Here is a 19117-nt window from a genome sequence, read left to right as displayed (position 1 = left end):
ACGGCGTTTCTCGTTCATGAAACGTTTTAACAAATATTTGTCGTGTATTTATCTCGGTCGGTTGAAAAATGGGAGGAGCCAATTTGTTTCGAACTTTTTAAAAATCTAGGCCGTCGTTTGTAATCGCAAAAAAAAAAAAAGAGTGTATTGCTACTGTGCTCCTGCCATCAAAGCTTTGACCTGGTTTGTGTGACTTGCTCCTTTTTCTATGTTAAAAAGACACTTTAAATATAGCCTGTATCGGGAAATTGGTGTGGCGTCAGTACAAATGTACCACTTGCCGCAGCAGCAGTTGCTTATTAACACAGTGCCAAAATTGGGATAACAGGTGTCGACGCCCCATACATTTCCCCCACACAACACTTTGGGACATCGTGAATGCGTGATGAAATAGGATTGATGAAGCTTGTTGATGTGTTTTTCTGAAACAAACAGCAAGGCTAGGGCATATGAATGTGTATGTGGAAAAGGCATGTGGAACTTTTTTGGAAGCACGAGCCTTATAAAAGACAGATTGATTGATTGATTGTGGGGTTTAACGCGCCGACGCAGGCGATGAGGCGCGCCGTAGTGGAGGGCTCCGGATTAATTTTGACCACCTGGGGATCTTTATCGTGCGCCGAAATCTCGTACACATGGGCGTTTTTGCTTTTCGCCTCCATCAGAAAAGCGGCCGCCGCGGCCGGGAATCGAACCCGCGACCTTGTGCTCAGCAGCGCAACGCCTTAGCCACTGAGCCACCGCGGCGGGTCTTATAAAAGACACAAAGCTCAGCTAGCAATCATTGTAAAATAGAATCCATCACAGGTGAAGGAATGTTTTGTGTCAGTTTTGTTGAAATATTCACCTTGTGGTAAAAATGCATGTGCGGGAACATCAGAGCTTACCATACAAAATTACTACTAGCGCATGTATCAAGGCATGTACCAGCAGCAAAAGTCAGATTAGCATGATTTGCTTTCACTGCCAGGACACAGCGGCTGCCAACTTTTTATTGCTGGCCAATTGCGCGTTGTTTCTACACTTATTATTATTTGGCTTCCAATCCTTATTATGAAAGTGGATGCCAATCAGAACAGTCTTTCGGGAAGATGGCAACGATTGCGTTCAGCCAGGAATAAGGCCCCAGCTCGCTCTGGGTGCTTTGTGATGTGCTCATTGAAGCCATGAAAAAGAAATGGCCGAGAGAAGTGCCAGCTTTAGTTTTTTACTCCTTGGCAAACAGGGCATCAGAAGAGTTGGAACTTGATCTGGTTGGTACATAACTTCGGGAAATAGCGGCAGTGCAACAAGTGGGACGGGATTATGAGAGAAACACTTGTGCTTTGTTTGCACAAGTGTTTTAAAGATTTTATTTCCTCGAAAGTACGAAAAGGCAGGCTGGGACTACAGGCTACAAAAGCCTGACAGAGGTGCCAGCCCCCTTTGGTACAGTTCTATGGCGGTATGAGTGCAATGTATGCAATATAAGCATTTGTAGAGGTAAACATCTAAACAAGGAACACATACATTTTACAAAGATAACATACCATGCAGGGTTTGATAATACAGGTTACAACATTCCTCTGCGTACGGGACTACTGATTAATACTCTTCATTGCAAATCTTTTCAAAATTCATGATTTCGTGACAAGATGATACACAAAATGAGTTGATACACACACTCACTCGGTGATAACAAGTTATAGTCACATCGTGTTAATTTTCTTTTATACCAGTCTTAAAAACTCTGCTAAACTTGGGGTACCAGTTATACATAGCTTGCACTGACGTCACTGTAGTGGCCATCTTGGAGCACCGCTTGCACGGTGGAAGGCCGTGAACTTATCTCCCCCTCCGATCTCGTGTAGCACTGGAAAAGTGGAGAGCAGTACTCCAGAAAGGGCTGTGTGGATGTCACATGCAAGCTATGTATTGACACTGGCGTTGATTTAAAAAATCGTGGGGCACAGAAAAATAAGCAAAAGAGGATGCAAGTGTCTTTACTACTCAGTAGATGGCACCAGCTCTCAGAGCGCACCCTTGAAAGCACAAAAATTAAGTATGAAAATGCCAAAATTTGAACTTCAAAGCATTGGTGGTATACTAGCAATTTGAATAGGCATGGGCAGGAAAGGAAAGCACACTTCAGGCGACTGATTGGCCAGCGGGCCACACACGTTTGTATGACCATTCCCAGCACTGAGCAGTAGCATTGAGGAATGTCGTCTTGTAGTTTGTAATGCCATCTATTAGCGCAGAATTAATGAGTCAAAAGAGCAAAGTTAATCACAAGCACAACTGGGAGCTTTGATTAATATCGGAGCTTGTGTACTGCAGTGGGAAGTAATTGTTCAGCCGGTTTCTTCTATTGGGATGTCTCATTGATTTTGTTAGCAAAAAAATGTCTGACGAAACAAATGCTGATGTTACGATGCGCAACATTACCATTCCAACTGTGTTTATTGTTACTCAGTACCGCTTCGTATTGAGACAACAATGGGCCAACCATGAAGCTAGTGTGAAGAGGTTCACAGGCGGCGGGGTGGGTTTTGACTGAGGGATGGAGGGAAATGTACTTGAAAGAAATACGGTACTGACCTGATAGAGGGAGTAAAGTACACCACTGCCTACGGAGAGAACTTCTAAGTGGAGGTTGCTGCAGGGCAATTCAGCCTCCTTGGATTGAATGTATTTTGTGCCTTTGGCCACTTTGATGCTACCTGGGTGCTTGGAAGGCCAGCAGTGGTTCCTGCGCTGTCTTTCGAAAATTCAGTCCTTTGCTCGTTGGTGCTTTTTGCCCATAGTCTGCTTTGCGCCATTAAAATCCAATCATCATCCTTACTAACCTTTGCTTGTTTGCATCTACTTGGTAGTCAGTTGAGATCCAAGAGCAAGGAGCCAGGTGCGCAGCTATTGGAGTGCATGGCCTCATGCCAAAATGGGGTGGTGCAAGGAGTCCTCGGGTGATATACTCTTTTAGAATGCGTAAAAAGGAGGCTTGGCCCGGGATGCCTGAGGAGGAGGAGGGCGCCTGTAAGGGACTAAAGAATGAATACCAAGTGGCGGTGCACACTGGGCGTCTTGGCAGCTGTGCAGGCTCGCAGCGAGTCACCTCGTGGAACTCGTGCGACGTGGTTGCAAGTGCAAGGTGTGGTCATAGGTGGCAACAGTGAAACTCAACACAATGCTGAAAAAGTTTGTTGAGCGTTTACAGTAGAAGCACAACAGTCATTGAGGAGGTACCCTTCTGCGATGGCTGCTGCAGCAGCTGGCTACTCTGAGGCCAGTTCTAGGCTGCTCCAGACTCTTGCCCTGTGCAGGAAATACACAAAATACACCTTGCTAAGCTGCAGCAGTGCTGAACAACAGTCGGTGCCCCATGTTGTTTTGGAGTGCTCTGAGCTTCAGCACCATATAGAGAAGTAGCTGTATTGGGAGTTAAAGCGGCGAGGCGTGCCAACATTTCCGGCAGTGTTGCTTTCAATCGAGAAAATGCACTTGTGATGATGCAGCTTTCGCAAGCTGAAGGAGCACCCACAGCATGAAACTGTGTCCGGACTCCTTGTCGGTAGCTTGGTAAAAAGATCGTAAAAAAGTGTGTTTGGACTACTTGTCGATAGCTTGGTAAAAAGATAGGCAACAGTACCATCATTAACACCAACAAAAAGTACTTGCATATAAAGCATTGCACGAGTCTGCTCTAGAGGCGGCGAGCCAAGCCGACTGGCACACGTGTATTTGGAACTTTGCCAGTCGTGATCTTTATTTTCGCACCAATGGGCAGGCCTTGAGCGCTGTAGTACGGACACGTGTTTGGGCAGTCAACGTGGGCTAGCTGACTAGAACAAAAAAAAGGTCAGTGTGGGTGCAGCAGGTAGGTGAGCATAGGGCCCAATGGCATGAAATCGTTTAACAAGGTGTAAGGGCCTCTGAGTAGGCCGGTAATGTCGGCGTCTTTGATGCTTTGAACACATTGCATAAGCCTGTGCAATCTCCAGATTACACGCACATGAGTTTGCTTGTATTTCCTGCGAATTTTTTTGAAAGGCCAGTGCTGAAGTGAAGTTAATTACTGAAAAGGGTGAAAGCGCAGCACATACTGAAATGATGTTGGGCAGGCCCTTGCACTTTGACCTGGAAAGAATGCAGTGTGCGATAAAAACAAGCATGAAGGACATCTGTAGTAGTGGCTTTTGATCTTTATTTCTAGGAATGGTGAATCTGGTCCGAAGGCATTTTTAGGGCAATGCACCTTAAAATTGTGGTGAAGCTTGTTTCAGGGCTATTTTGATGGAAGAGTGTTTTTGCCCAGACCAGAGTCCTTCGATGCTTTTCTGGTCATGAAACTGCGGCCGAAGTTTCATTCAGGGACAAAGCTGCCGCTCGGATTGTCCCTGTCAATGAGAAGGCTGTGCAGGCTGTTTCTCCATCGGCAATATGCCTGCATTCTTCAGCTCTTCATTTCTACCTGTAAAAACGCGAGCAAATGCAAGTTGCTTTCGCATGGCGTAGCTGTGACATGGAGGTAAAGACCACGCTAGTTTTGAAGGCATGTTACAGTGTTCATTAGTTGTGACAGGCACGGCTAAGTTCCCCCCCCCCCCCCCCCCCCCCCCTCTCCATGTCTTGGGAAATGAAAGTGCATTTCACATCTAGTTGGTCTGATGAGCCCTACCAGACGGTCTTTAGCATTTTTGGAGCTGCACTGGGTTTTTTCATTCCCGTACCAGCTATTTTGTTTCTTCTGGACTTGCAGGCCATTTATTTTTCTGTGGTTTCATTAACTTTCCTCGGTTCTGGCTATAAGGCGCGGGTGGACATGCATTAATTTTACGACGCACAGCTTGGAATATACTTAACATTTTCGTGTGGCTTATATTCCCATAAAAGGTACGAGTTATTGTCAGGTATTGGGTAATCACATCCCCGAGTCACATTTTTCTATGACCTATAAATTCGAAACAAAGCTGCATTTGTTGTCCGCGCTGAAAAACGAACCACACCTCTCACTGTGCCGGTATCAGGTCTAAATGGAGCGACGATAGGTGGATGTGACAGTGGTGATATGCGTCTGCTGCTGTTGACACCCGCTGCAGCGGCCAAGGAAGCAGGCAGAACCGTGTCCCGGGATAGCGCTTGTTGGTGTTTGAGCACTCTACCAAACAGCAGGTGCTTTTTGAAGTGCCCTAAAAGTTCTGTTTGCTTAAAGACGTCACCGTAACAAGTTGTTAAGGGTGCAGAAAGGCAAAAACAAGCGAAAGAAAACCAAAACACTGCACGAGCCCCTATCAGCCACGCAACGCTCATTCCGTAAACGCCATGAAGAAGCGGCGGCAGGCAGCACAGCGATTGTGAAGCTTGAGGCTTATAGTTGATGTCTGCCAGGCACAATTTAATCACAACACCACAGAAATAGATGCAAAAATTAGATGCGAGAGACTGCAACTTACCAAGAAATTATGACGCTGTTACATGAGGACCGTTGGGTACAACTCTAGCAATTTCCTCATATCCGATATCCTAATAGAACAACGCTTCCAAATGCACTTTCACACATTGAATAACATTTTTCAAGAAGTATTTAGCACTGAAACAGGTTTTTATGAAAAAAGCTTGTTTTAGATCCAATTGGCAGTGGAAATTTTAAGGCGCAAGGAAATGCACCTGCGCAGTGGTGTTTTATCGTTGGCTCTTCAATGCAGGAGTGATGTTTTTTTTTTTTTTTTTTAACGAAGGCAAGTTCGATACGACCAACCGTAGCGTTGAAAATAGAGTTGGATTCGAGTATGCTTCTAGAAACGATACGACTGCTCATGTTTGAAGAAACCTGTTTGGAGAGCACACGGCATGTAGTCTAAGAATTACAATGAAATTTTGGAAACGAGCAAACTACCACCATCACCAGACTTTATTAAAAATTGTGCCTCTTCTCACAGAGAATGAGCGTCCCATGCTACTGGTGCTTCCGGGAGTTGGTTGAACTTGAGGACTAGGTGGAACCCTCTTGATTTTGAGCTTAAACTGCACCGCGAAAGCGAAACTTGAGGCTAAATAGTGTTCATGTAGGTGCTGATATATAAAATAGGCATTTACAGGCATTTAGGCACAAACACCAAAATAGGCATTTATAGGCACTATAAAAACATCCAAATGGCATGATAGGAGCACAAGAAACGGAATAGGCATTCGCCTAAAATCTGGTCTCTACACATCAATAATAATAAAAAATAAAGCCGGCATCACTGGCTGGCACTGAACCAGTGACCCATGTATTGGAAAAGATGGGGTTAAGACAGTTGAACTTGAAGCACTTGCTCCCAAGCTCTTGTGAAAAAGCAAAGGCTTACAGTTGCCTGCAAGAGCTCAAAACTTTTGGCATCTCTAACTTGTTTGGCCCTGACTCAAGGCGCCCCGTGATGCGAGTGCAAATTTGCCGTCAGCTTCTTTGTGCGATGCCTACCTGTGCCTGACAGAGCTGTGCCCTTCTCCTTCTTTTGCAGACGGCCTATGATGGCATCCCGGCCACAAACCGGGCGCTCTTCCTGCTGGGGGCCCTGGGCCCCACTGCAGGAGCGGAGGACGTGCGGGTCCTGGCAGCTGTGCTTCTCAGACGGCTGCTGTCCACCGAGTTTGAGGAGTGCTTCCCCAAGCTCCCGGTGGAGACGCAGGCGCAGGTCAAGCAGCAGCTGCTGGTCGGCATTGAGACGGAGGCCAGCAACACCATGCGCAAGAGGCTCTGCGAGTGCGCCGCCGAACTGGCACGCAAGCTGATCGGTGCGTCTCTGCCTCTCTCTCTCCCCCTCTCCCATCTGTAATCTCTCTGTATCTGCACACGGTCCCCCCCCCCCCCCCCCCCCCCCCTACATTCCTGTTCGTTTTCCTGTTTGCTGATGAGATGTTTTTATGGGTCAATGAAAAATTAAAGAAAAGAAGGTTCTTTTTTTTCGTCAGCTTTGCCCTGGTGTCTGTGACTTGGTGACGAGAAGGACTTAGTACTATGTTGCTGTGATGTGCTGCATGCCTACATGATCACCATGGCATGGCACAAACCCGAGCTCTGGGGAAGTTGGCAAATTGTTAGTGCAGTTGTGTTCGCGCAATATCTTCGTTGTGTTGTATTTTTGCCCTTCAGTTGTATTGTGGAGGTTACCTCTACTTTGTTCTATAATAGGACCATGCCGGAAGTTTAATCTGCTGCTTCAGCATGGCATTCAAGTGCAATATTCCACATTTCTGAATTGACAGCCTCCCATTTTCGCATTGTTTCGAATATAGCATTAAGTTATTCTCTTTTTGTATATCTGTGCAGACGACGATGCCAATAACCACTGGCCTGAGTTCCTCAAGTTCCTGTTCACATGTGCCAGCTCTTCTAACCCGTTATTGAGAGAATCGGCTCTGCAGATATTCACGTAAGTGGTTCAGGATCACTTTTTCTCTGCTAAGTTAAAGGCTACGTACTCAGTGGTAATGTAGCAAGCTCCCCTTTCCCTCTACGCAGTTCCATAATTTTAATGCAGGTGTGATGCAAAAATCAGTCAACGTACTGTGCACCAATTAAGGACTGTGCAGAGTAAAGTTTTTTCATTACCAATCCTGTGACGGCCCTCGCAGTTGGTGCACTTGCCTTGGGATGCTGCATGTTTTATCTGCTGGGATGAGCCACTAACCATGGCTGCTGTGCCTCCATACACTTATTCACAACCCTCCTCCTTTTTGTTCTCCTCAGCTCCGTGCCTGGAATATTTGGGAACCAGCAGAGCCGGTACTTGGACATGATTCGGCAGATGCTGGTGCAGAGCCTAGCTGACACCAGCAATGCCAGCGTGAGTCGTCTTCACCCCTGTATTGGTTACATCTTGCCTAGCTGGACGGTGGGGCTGTCCTTACAAACAGTGGTTATTAGAACATTTTTCGCTTTGACAGATCAATTTTGGCGGTGACTAAAGTGACGCCCGGAGGTCTTATTGGTGGTTCTGCAACTGCAAGTTCACTTGCTTGTGATGAAGGTTGGACTGTTGCCTTGTGTGTGTTCAGATGTTGCAGATATCCTTAAATACGGTGGTGTTGGTTTTGGTTTCTTGAGGTTGGCCAAGATGTTTTTAAGGATGTTTTGATTAATGGTCTTACTGGTGCAGATTTGTGGGGTACAAAACAGGCACATCGGCAAACTACAGACATTTGAAAACTGCCATCTACTAATTTGAGGCAAAGCGGACTGTTTCATTCCTGCACAATTGATTGTGCCATCCAACTCCCTGGGGAGGCTGTGGAGGCTACATTGAAGTGGTGTACATTTTTTGAGCCCCATGTCACAACTGCTTGCTATTGTTTCATCGTTTTCAGATTTCTAATGCAATGGCATGTTGTGTGCCACCCCAGTGCTCATTACGGTTGCTCTTGTGCAGGTTCGGTTTGCAGCGGTGAAGGCCATCATCTCCTTCCTGCTGGTGCACGACAAGGAAGTGTCCATCCAGCGGATGTTCGCAGACTCGCTGCCCGCAATGCTGCAGGTGGGTGGGTGTGGGGTTGCCCTTTTGCCACCTGAGAACCAAGGGCCCTTGCGCCATTTCAACACAGTCATGCTTTCCTGCTCCAGAACAGCGCAAAAGCCAAAAATAGTTGCCCGTATGCCAGCGTCAATGAGAATAAAAGCCAAGTTCACAAGACATGCTTCCCTACACTGGCAACCTGAGCACCATAACTGCCATATCCTCTGCTTGCTAGGGGCTTGAGCTGAGGGGCCATAATTTTTTTCTTCTGCGCACTGGTGATGTGCTTTTCTCCACCTGGATTCTTGGTTTCTTTCTCTGGTGAGGCGCAAATATTGGACACCTGGTGCTACGTGTTAGGTAAGTACAGTGCACAGATCGCTCTATCGGTATGCGGCCAACAGTGGGCTGTCATGAGGGTTAACTTTTAACACCAAATCACAAGATAGGTCAGCAAGTCGAAAGCAATGTAGAAAGGCAAAGCCGCAGGAGATGGTGGCTTTACGGCTGATATATTGTGCCTCAGAGGGCACGTTTAACATACCGTATTTACTCGCATAATCCTCGCACTTTTTTTCCGGAAAAGTCAATGCAAAGTTAGGGGTGCGAGAATTATGCGGAAAAAAAAAAAAAAAAAAATCCGGTGCACAGTGTTGCCAATTTGCCTTATGCCAGTCCCGCTAAATGTAGCGGTCGTTTTTTGTATAGGTAAGTTTAGTGTTGCCAACAGCAGCTATTTCTTTTTATTTTATTATTTACAACGTAAACAGTCTCCCGTCGATCAGCGATCATGAAATTGCCGCCTTTGTTTTCTGGCGCGCGCCCTATCTAGTCGTCGTATGTGCGTGCCCTGCCAGCCCTGCTCCAGTAACGCACGTTGAAGTCGGTGACGCCGAAGTGCCTGCCTGCGGCACGGTTGCCGTGTTCGATCGCGTACTCTTTCGCTTTCAATTTGAAAGCGGCAGTGTAGCTGGCGTTCCTCCCCATGGCGAAGCGGCACCAAGCACAAAACAATTAGATCAAAAAGTTCTCAAAACGGCAGCGAGCTATCCACCACTGACGCGAGTGACTCACTGACTGCTGCCACTCAACGGCGGGACCACGACGGCGACACGACGACACGACAGCGGGCTGCGCGAACGTAGTCTAGTTGCGCGCACGCGAAACCGGCTCAAGTACAGTGTACAGTGTGAGTAGCGTGTTAGGGCGCCTGTTAGGGAGTAGCCATGCAGGTTGTTAGGGCGCCTGGATGGCCTTGGATACACAGCGCTCTCCGCCGAACGGAGAGGCAGCGGGGGAGGGCGCGCGTTGGAGAGCGCGTGCACCATGCGGGTTTCGCGAGCAGGCAACTTTCGCCGCTGCAAAGTTGGGGGTGCGAGGATTATGCGAGGAACCAAAAAATCCAAGTTTTGGTGGCTCACATTAGGGGTGCGAGGATTACGCGAGTGCGAGGATTACGCGAGTAAATACGGTAGCTTGCAGCCCTATTCTCGCAGTGCTTAACTCTTTCGCTACCGCGCCTATCAAAATCGATCAATTTGATCGATACTTTTGGGAGCGCCTTTTCATAGCGTTCCAGGCGTTTCTCGAACAAGTAAAGCTGTTCGGAGTTAGATCAGAAAATGGACTTTCAAAATCAGTTTTGTTTTCATTTTTGCAACGGAAACGTGATTTTTGACACGCTTTTGAACCACCTGGGTGTGGAAAAGGGGCGTGGTCATCGCGCGTCACGGCTACCAACGAACAATGCGTGCAACTCGTAATTACTCTGCACCAGCGCTTTTTTTTTGCTATCAGGGCGTGAATGGGGAACTAGCAAAAGATTTTAAATCGTCAGGTTTGCGCTCTGACAGTAATAATACCAGATATCGGCTGAAAATGTCAAGCAGTGCCTGGTTGCAAAGCTACTTTATGATTTTAGGCAGTTTTATTGCCTTTGTGCTGTTGTTCTAAGTACTGTGGTAGTTCTACTTACCAAAGGACCATTTGTAAACAGTTTACAACAGTTTCGGTTTCGTTTCTGCATCGCGAGATTCATATTTAGTGCTACTACGCAGTTACCCAACTTCAAGGCTACCTGCCATGGCGCCTGAAGCGTCCCCGACTGATCCTCGAACAAAGCACGGCGCTCCTGATTTCCCCCCACCCTAACCCGATTTCTGCAATAAGAACTTCTGATGCAAGTCAAAAGGTCACATCCAGTTGCCAGATATCTGTTCCGCCGAGTACAGCGCTTCAAACTGGCCTTACACTGCCAGCTGTTCGCCTCCCAGTTTCGTTTCCATGCGAGGGTATATCCGGGTGTCTAATGTTGCTGCTTAGTTGAACTGTCTATTCGGACGGAGTCTCTGATAAGTTTTTGTACTGTTTCATTTGAAAAATGTTAGGTGGCGCTGCAAAAGAGGAGGCTCGTTGTGCTGATCTTTTTCAGCGCGCACCTGCTACTCGGCCAAAGACGGCAGGGCACGATTCTAGCTCATCGTACCTCATTTTTGCGGCTCAGCTTTATGTTTTGAGAGATAATTGACCGTGAACGACAACAAACATCAACCACGGCGTTCCGTTTTCAACGTCATGCATGTTTTTTTCCGCATCACGTGCTTGTCCCAAATATTGTGCTCGCTGTAAATGCAAAGTCAGCCATTGGCAAGATGTTTTTACGTTATTTGGGGGCAAATTGGTGCCTCTGATAACGTCAAACCGCCAGAGTTATTCTAGGGAACCACCCGAAATTGCACATTTTGAATAAGAGGTTGGGCTTCACCGCATGACACAAGCACCGTGCGTGCTAACATTTTTTTTTTATATCTGAAAAACTGTTCCGCGCAAGTCGACATTTTTTTTTGGGTGTGTTTTTGAAATGTTTCCCTACAAAATGCATATTCTAATTTTTTTCTACTACCAGTGGTTTGATATACACAACTCCTTTTTTATCATTTTTTTCGACAACTTGACAAAAATTTTGATTTTTATATTTTTTTTCACAACTATGATATATGAAAACCTTTAAAAAACTGGTGTTATTGGAAAGGCCGTTAAATAATCTGCATTTTGTGCTCCTGCAATTTGTGCCTAACCAATTTTTTAGAAGGAAAAAAAATGTTTTCTTGGACCTCTAAAAATTGGTCAATTTTCTGCGGTAGCGAAAGAGTTAAGGTCTTCAATGGTGCCAAAGGCACGAAAAAATGCGAACTTAGTTCTTCTACACAAGAAAGGTCATGCCAAAGAGCTTAAAAATTACAGGCCCATCAGCCTCCTCTCTATTACCTACAAATTGTTTACCATGGTAATTATCAATCACGTAAGTGCCACTTACTTTCAACAGCCACCAGAACAGGCCGGTTTCAGGACGGGCTTGTCAACTTTATACCATATTCACGCTATCAATCAGGTAATCGAAAATTGTTCAGAGTATAATGCACCGGTGTACTGGGCATTCGTAGATGAAGAAAAACATTTGACTCGGTGTGCACTTCAGCAGACGTGATCACGGCGTCGATGAGGCATACATTGCACTTTTCAGGTATATATGACGGATCTACAGGAACTGTACGGCTCCATCGCAGAACTTGTAAATTTCCTATACAAAAGGATGTTCGGCAGGAGGACGCAATATCACCGCAGTTATTCACAGCCTGTCTGGAGGGTGTGTTCAGAAAGCTTAAGTGAAGGAAAACGGGTTCGAATCATTGCGGAATTTCTCAGCCACCTAAGGTTTCCAGACGACATTGTCTTGTTCGACCAAAACAGCCAGGATTTGCAGCGCATGCTTTGCCAATTGTGCTCGGAAAGTATCGCTGCAGGCTTAAAAACGTGAAAAAATTAAAGGTGACTCCCAATGAGCTTGCCAAGACACATGAATTTAAGGTAGGTAATGAAGTCTTGGAAACAGTAGGCAAATGCATATATCTTGTGCAAGTCGATGCCACTGATACAAACCATGTAAGGGAAATTACCTGCAGAATAAGCATAAGTTGGGCTGTTCTTGATAAGAACTTGGATATCCTTGCTGGTAAGCTTTCTCTGTCACTCATTGTATTTAATCGATGCATTCTTCCAATAATGACTTGCTTGGGGTAAAAACTTGAAAATAAACTTAGATCGGCCCAACGAGCATGGAATACAAAATGCTAGGGGTCGCGCTGAGGGACAGGAAAACAGCCGCATGAAATGGGGAACAGACCAAGGTGGAGGACATTTTAGTTGAAATTAAGCGAAGGAAATGGGGATGGGCTGGTCACGTAATGCACATGAGTGACAACAGGTGGACCGTTTGTTCGGCAGACTGGCTGCCAATAGACCGCAAATGCAATAGGTGTCAGCCGAGGACTCAGTAGTGAGGTGAGCTACGAAAATTTGGGGGAAAGTATAAACTCAGCTAGCCTTTGATAGGTGTGGCTGGAAATCTTTCAGAGAGGCTTTCGTCCTGCAGTGGACACAAGGCTTACTTTATTTGTTTCCTGTGAGGTACTATATTGTTCGCAGAAGCTCGGGCACTTGCTGTCGTGGGTTATGGACTTGGCTAATTGCACACCAATGCTTTTTGAAAATGAAACTGAAAGCATGATGGATGACTGAATAGTGAGGGAAGCAGCTTGCCTTGCAGTGTATAAAAGCTGTATTCTGTGTTTTTTACACATAAGCTCATGGAAAGTTTTGATTTACGTTTATTTCACGCGCTCAACCACTTTTGAACTGTTTATTTCAGGAAAACATTATAGAGACTTCTCTCGCCGTTCGCTTTTGCGACGTCACAAACCATAGTACCGTATTTACACGATTGTAAGTCGACTCGAATGTAGGTCGACCCCCAAAAATTACATCTCTCAAAAAAAAAAAAAATGCGAGCGCCGCGTAGAAAATCGTATCACAAAGAAAAGCTCTTCCGTAACCCACACGGTGGCTCTCCACAAGAGCCGTGCGCTCGTGGTAAGCGCGGTAGATGTTAAAAAAGAAAAGCTTTTGTATAAGCACCCGGAATAACAATGCGCTGTAGGTTGAGCGGGAAAAATACATTCGCTGCGAGATGACAACCATCGAAGCAACCGGCAGCGGCCACTGCGGCGCGATACCAAAACAAACATGGCGGCTACGTTAGCGCCGTGCATTGAATCAAGGGATTCGCTAATGATTATTATTATTATTTTTATACGAATAAAACGCTTCTTGACGCGTTTTTGCACGCGATTCGTGCGCGGGTGACTTTTTGATGCCCCCATCAACGACTCCGTGCGCGCGGCAGCTTCTACTGCTTGTAAGGCCGAACCTCATAGAGTGTTTTTTCACGCGATTCGCGCGTGTCGGGAGCGGCAGTGGGAGAAGCCTGACGACTTGCCCCAATGGGGAGGCGCGCTCTTCAAGCCGGCAGTTTGAAAGCGCTTGGGACAGCCGGCTGGCGCCGCCGGAGACGTTTAGGCTTACCACGGTGGCGGATATTTGATTGGCGCTTTCCCTAGCGGCGCGGATGATGCTTTATAGTGTCGTTTTCGACCATATCAGCTCCTATCCTGCACAAACGCCTTCGTTTGTGCCTTCAGTGATATCTTAAAGAGCGGTTAGGAGCGGTCGCTGGAGCTACGCGGACCTCTTCGCGGCTGGTGACGCCGCCATGTTGCCGCCGCCGATCGCGTAGCGCACGCGGGTGGCATTAGCTGCACTGTCAGCGGCGCATTTTCGCGAGCAGAAACGCCCCATGCGGTTCACACTTACGACCATAACCATGGGAACGAGGGTGCAAAGGTGTCCCCACCTCGCAGCAGCCCTGAGTTCTCGTTTCTCTTGCCGTGACTAGCGGTAGACGGTTGATTTCGATTCTAAGTCGACCCCCCAACCTTGGATTGTCAAATTTGAAAAAAAGGGTCGACCTACAATCGTGTAAATACGGTACCCAGAAGCGTACGGGGCGTCATTCCCTATTTTCATGTTTCTGGTGTTTTGTGCCTTGTTAAACAACTGATAGTCGCGAGAATGGTGTGTTTAGTTTCTTGGCACTGTAACCAGAAGCGTACGGGGCGTCATTCCCTATTTTCATGTTTCTGGCGTTTTATGCCTTGTTAAACAACTGATAGTCGCGAGAATGGTGTATTTAGTTTCTTGGCACTAATCTATCGATACAGGCCAACTTGTTTCCACCCTTTAGTGTTCCTTTAACGACTCTTTGCAAGCGGTTCACTTAGCAATATTTTTTTTTATATATAGAAGGGGTAAGTGGATTATCAAAAGCACTTTTAGTTTGATGAATGAATCTCTTCTGTGGCACTTTGCCCAATTTTTTGTATGGTAATTGTATTTTATGTTACAAGTATATTTAGTGGTTTGGAAGGACTGCAGTTCTTTCGAAGCTTCTATTAAAAACTTTCTCTTAGCCAGGCTTTTTTAGTAAATTTTCAGTTGCTCAGGTGCCTTTGGCTTCTAATGTGGTGTTTAACTGGGTGAGCTTGAAATGAATGTTCTCACAATCCTGTTACACCCATCTCTGCCTTGCTCTTGGTGGGGCAGTGCAACAATTAGCGCTGGCTGCATGTGCCTGTGCCCACACAGGTGGTGTCTGAGAGCATTGAGGGCCTGGATGACGACAGCGTGCTCAAGTGCTTCGTGGACTTGGCGGAGTCGTGCCCCCGCTTCTTCCGACCCCACCTGGACACCCTCATGCAGCTCTTCCTCAGGGTGAGCCCCCGGTCCCTTGGTTGTCTTCCGGGCACATTGTTCGAATCGTGAAGGCAGGCTCGGAACCTTACCGCTGCGCCCTGTTGTGCAGGTGACGGGCGAGCCGTCGGTGCCGGACACGTGGCGTCACCTGTGCCTGGAGACGCTGGTCACGCTGGCCGAGAGTGCGCCGGCCATGGTGCGCAAGCTGGCGGCCAAGCACGTGGCTCAGCTGGTGCCCCAGCTGCTGCGCATGATGGTGGAGCTGGACGACGAGCCCGACTGGGCCACCCAGGACGAGCTGCTCGACGAGGACCACGACAGGTGGGCAAGGCTGCGCTTGGGAGGGCCCACGGAGCCACTATAGTTCATACCACAAGCTGCAAGCAGCACTGTGGAGGCTACATTGAAAGGACCTTCCAGTCTCCTCTCTTGGCGGGTGGAACCGCAAGGCCCTGGTGGCTCTTCTGCTTGCTTTTCTTCATAACGCCGCCGCATTTACAATACCGTAGCTAATACTAATGTTCCTTTGTGTATTCTTTTTTTTAATCGGTTACAAGGCTGGACATGTCCCAGAACAAAGACACTAAGAAGGTTTCTTTCAGTTTCAGGAAATCGTTTGGTACTGTTAACTCGGTCAATTCCTGTTTGCACCATTAGGGCACTCTCCCAGCCCTTAGTGGTCGCTCTATTGACAACAGTGCAGCCTCCATAGTGCTGCAAGCAGCTGGTGGTATGAACTGTAGATAATGATGCGGGGCATTCATTGCTTGCGTGCCTTGTTCCCTTGGCTGGCTGAGCAGGGCTACCTAACAAGGGTGGGTCACGCATTGCCTGACCTGATCCGGGATGGTTCCTGCCAGAGAAAACAGTGAGGCTAGAGTGACGTTCGTCCCTTGGGCTGGGGCTTGATGCGTCTCGTGAGCCTCCGACACGAAAGCTGCCCTTGCATCAACTTTTAGGCGAAAGGCTGGCACCTGGGGCACTACCCAAACAAGCCCCTGTTTATTGCATGGCAATGTAATGTCACTTCAGGAATAATAAAAAAAAAAACCCTGATTGTCCTTTTAGTAGTGTGATGCCGTTCCTCCCCCCCTCTCTCAACTCATAAAGTCTTGCTTTTTTTGAACTCGTGTTAAGAAGCAGCCATGAAACAGTGCTGGTGTGGATGGAATTTTGCAGGTATTTACGTCTGGAGCATTTCCAGTGTGGGGTCATGTTTGACCATGTTCTAGACCAGAGGAAGGAAGCTACATCTTCAGAGTCGTGCCCCTTTGCAAGCTCAGTGCTCGTGCAAGAGAACAAATTCTGCTGTGCCAGTGCATGCTCAAGCCACGAGGGGGTGTCTTGTGTGTGCAGTGACCCAGTGGTTGGGGAGTCCTCCCTGGACCGGTTGGCCTGCAGCCTTGGTGGGAAAACGGTGCTGCCCCTGGTCATGCAGTGCGTCTCCCAGATGCTCAGTTCCGGTGAGGGGCCTTTGGCCGGCAGGGGGCGGCAAGGGGTGAGCAGGGCTGCTACGCGCGGGCGGGACGGGCCTGTGTCTGTTCCCTGCCAAGACGGCACCTGCCAGATGAAACAGCAAGAGGCTAGAGTGGCGTTCGTCCCCTGGTCTGGGACTGTGCGCCTCATGAGCCTCCGACACGGACGCGCCTCTCGCATCATTTTTGGATGATCAACTGATGCCTGTAACATGCAGAACTGATACTGGGATGATGTGGATGCGAAGAGAGCAGTGTCGTGCTCAGTCTAGTGAGGTGGTTGGTCTAAAATTTTCTGGCCAAGGCACAGTTACAACTAGCCTTGCAGCTCACTTAAAAAAAAATAAAAAGAAAGGAAGTTTGGGCATTTGGGCACTTAGGGTTCCTAGGAAGGGCTGTGGTTGTGCTTCACGAGGCCGGTTAGACTTGGTTGGATGTGCGGCATCCTAGCCAAGGCAATCAGACTTGTACTACCTCACTACCTCCCAGTGGGGTACCATGTGGTTGCCATACCAAGTGTGTTGTGCACATTGCACACTGTCTAGTTCAGCGCAGCTTGCTGGATGACATTTGGTGGAAATTTTGAACTGCTAAATTATGCTGCATTGCACACTGTCTTGAGTCTGTGGTGTGTAGTCTCAAAATTTGCTCATAATTTTAATTTTGGGATGAAAATTATTTGTTATATCCCATAATTCAGTGCTGCCACTCCTGCGCCAAATGCGCCAATTTGCGCCAAATGAGGTATCCTGCGCCATCCTGATAAAAAACCACGATTTTGCAAGCAAGTGCGCCAAAAGTGCGCCAAAATTTGTGTCGCGCCAATCGCGTGCAGCCTGTTACAAGCACTACTTCGCAGTGGTCTCTAGACATATACTATAACTAAATCGGGTTGATAACTTTAACTCCCTCGCACCCGTAATCGTGTTTTCCGCGGTGAGTTTGGTTGGCGCCGTCACTGTACCGCCGATACAGCAGTGTCTTCGTCTAGCAAGTCATTGCAGCGCTGGCGTACCGCGGTTAAAAACTTTCCTTCTTGTTGTAGTTTCCAATAATCCCTGCTATAAACAATAGGTAGTTTTAGGTGGCGTTTATTGCCGGCCCTCTCCGCTCCGAGGGCCAGCGGGAGCGCCGTTTCGCGGCATGCGTGATACGGTCGGCTGCAAGCTCTCGCTTCGCTTGTTGGGCTCGCGGAGGGGACCGCCGCAAGTGAAGCGGGCCGTGAAAAACAGCCAGTCTCTCTAATGCACAAACCTCATGGAGCGTTTTCTGCTTGTGAAAACGCGCCGCGTAAGCACCCGCACTCTGCGCGCGGCGTGGCAACGTGGCGGCGGCTTCGGCCGCGAAGTGGTGTAGGGAGCTCGAGCGACCACTTTTAAGCGCTCTCTAAAACACCGCTCAAGGCGCGCACGAAGTTGCTTGTGTGGTAAAGGAGCTTATAATGTGGGCGAAATCGGTACTATAAAACATCATCCGCGTCGCTAGTGAAAACGTCCATGCAATACCTGCCGGGTAAGTAAGCCTAAAAACCGCCGACGGAGCCAGCCGGCCGTGACCAGGCTGTCTCGAGCGCTTCAAAACCGCCGCCATGAGGCACGCGCCTCCCCATTGGCGCAAGTCGCCAGGCTCATCCCACTGCCGCGCGCGACGCGCGTCATTTTCTGAGCGTGGTAGAAACTGCCGCGTGCGGGCGTGAAAAAATCGCACGCGCAACGCTGTTGCGCACGAATCGTATGCAAAAGTGCTCCATGCGCATTTCTCGTGCACATTTCCAGCTAGCTTGGAAATGCGCACGGGACTGATAGCAAGCGCCTGCATCTAATAAAATGAAAAAGTAAAACACGAGGGCTTGCCTCAACAATTAATAAACTAGAAAAGAGGCGCGTTGTTTTTTTTGCTAGGCAGGTTTGTCGAAGCATTTCAATGTTCATTATCGTGTTGCATGTTGTCTTTTATCAACACCAGAAAGGAACTAAATACCTTGCAAATTATGTTTTGTTGCATTTTTGCTATTGCGTGGATACTTGGGGATTTAATTGCATCAAACTTCTGGCGACTTCTAGCGACTGTTTCGAAATAAGTGAAAAAAAAATCCCATTGCCCCAGGAATGACAGGTCGGGCTATAAAGAGCCAAATATGGCTACTTTTTCTTGTGGTTGTAGAACTTTTCTTTATTGGCTATTTCGCTATTCTTGGGCTATTGGGAGAGCTGACTGTGAAAGCTATTTTTGATGCATGTTCGAGCCTGCCAACTATGAAGCGTTGTCAGTGACTCCTTGAAAAAGACTTCCCCTAGTAGGGACAAGAAGACCATTATTCTTGAGCTGTGCCGTCCATTTGTGATCGCATGTGGGAAAAGCACCTTGAAGCGCATTCCATGACGACCTACACATAAATTACTGGACGATACTGGTCAATCTTTAGTGTTGAGAGATGCTTTGGACACATCTAGCAGTTGATGTTTAGTTGCTCCAAGGTGCTACAAAACTGGCATTTAGGTGCTCCAAATTGCTCCAAAA

General features: G+C 47.6%; 1 protein-coding gene across 1 annotated transcript in view; it reads left to right on the top strand.

Annotated features, from left to right (window-relative positions):
- Window positions 1–19117, top strand: part of Karybeta3 (karyopherin beta 3) — a 31707-nt gene that overhangs the window by 868 nt on the left and 11722 nt on the right. The window contains exons 2-8 of the mRNA XM_077699913.1: window positions 6483–6756; window positions 7292–7394; window positions 7712–7808; window positions 8391–8495; window positions 15015–15140; window positions 15232–15443; window positions 16479–16585. Coding sequence (XP_077556039.1) covers window positions 6483–6756; window positions 7292–7394; window positions 7712–7808; window positions 8391–8495; window positions 15015–15140; window positions 15232–15443; window positions 16479–16585 — 1024 coding nt within the window. The remainder of the gene's footprint in view (window positions 1–6482; window positions 6757–7291; window positions 7395–7711; window positions 7809–8390; window positions 8496–15014; window positions 15141–15231; window positions 15444–16478; window positions 16586–19117) is intronic.

This window comes from Haemaphysalis longicornis, unplaced genomic scaffold (genome assembly GCF_048455015.1).
Source record: "Haemaphysalis longicornis isolate Haplotype H1 unplaced genomic scaffold, Haemaphysalis longicornis Haplotype H1 scaffold_2, whole genome shotgun sequence".
Classification (NCBI taxonomy): Eukaryota; Metazoa; Arthropoda; class Arachnida; order Ixodida; family Ixodidae; genus Haemaphysalis; species Haemaphysalis longicornis.
The sequence above is the reverse complement of the archived record's forward strand: the minus strand, read 5'-3'. Positions and strand labels throughout refer to the sequence as shown.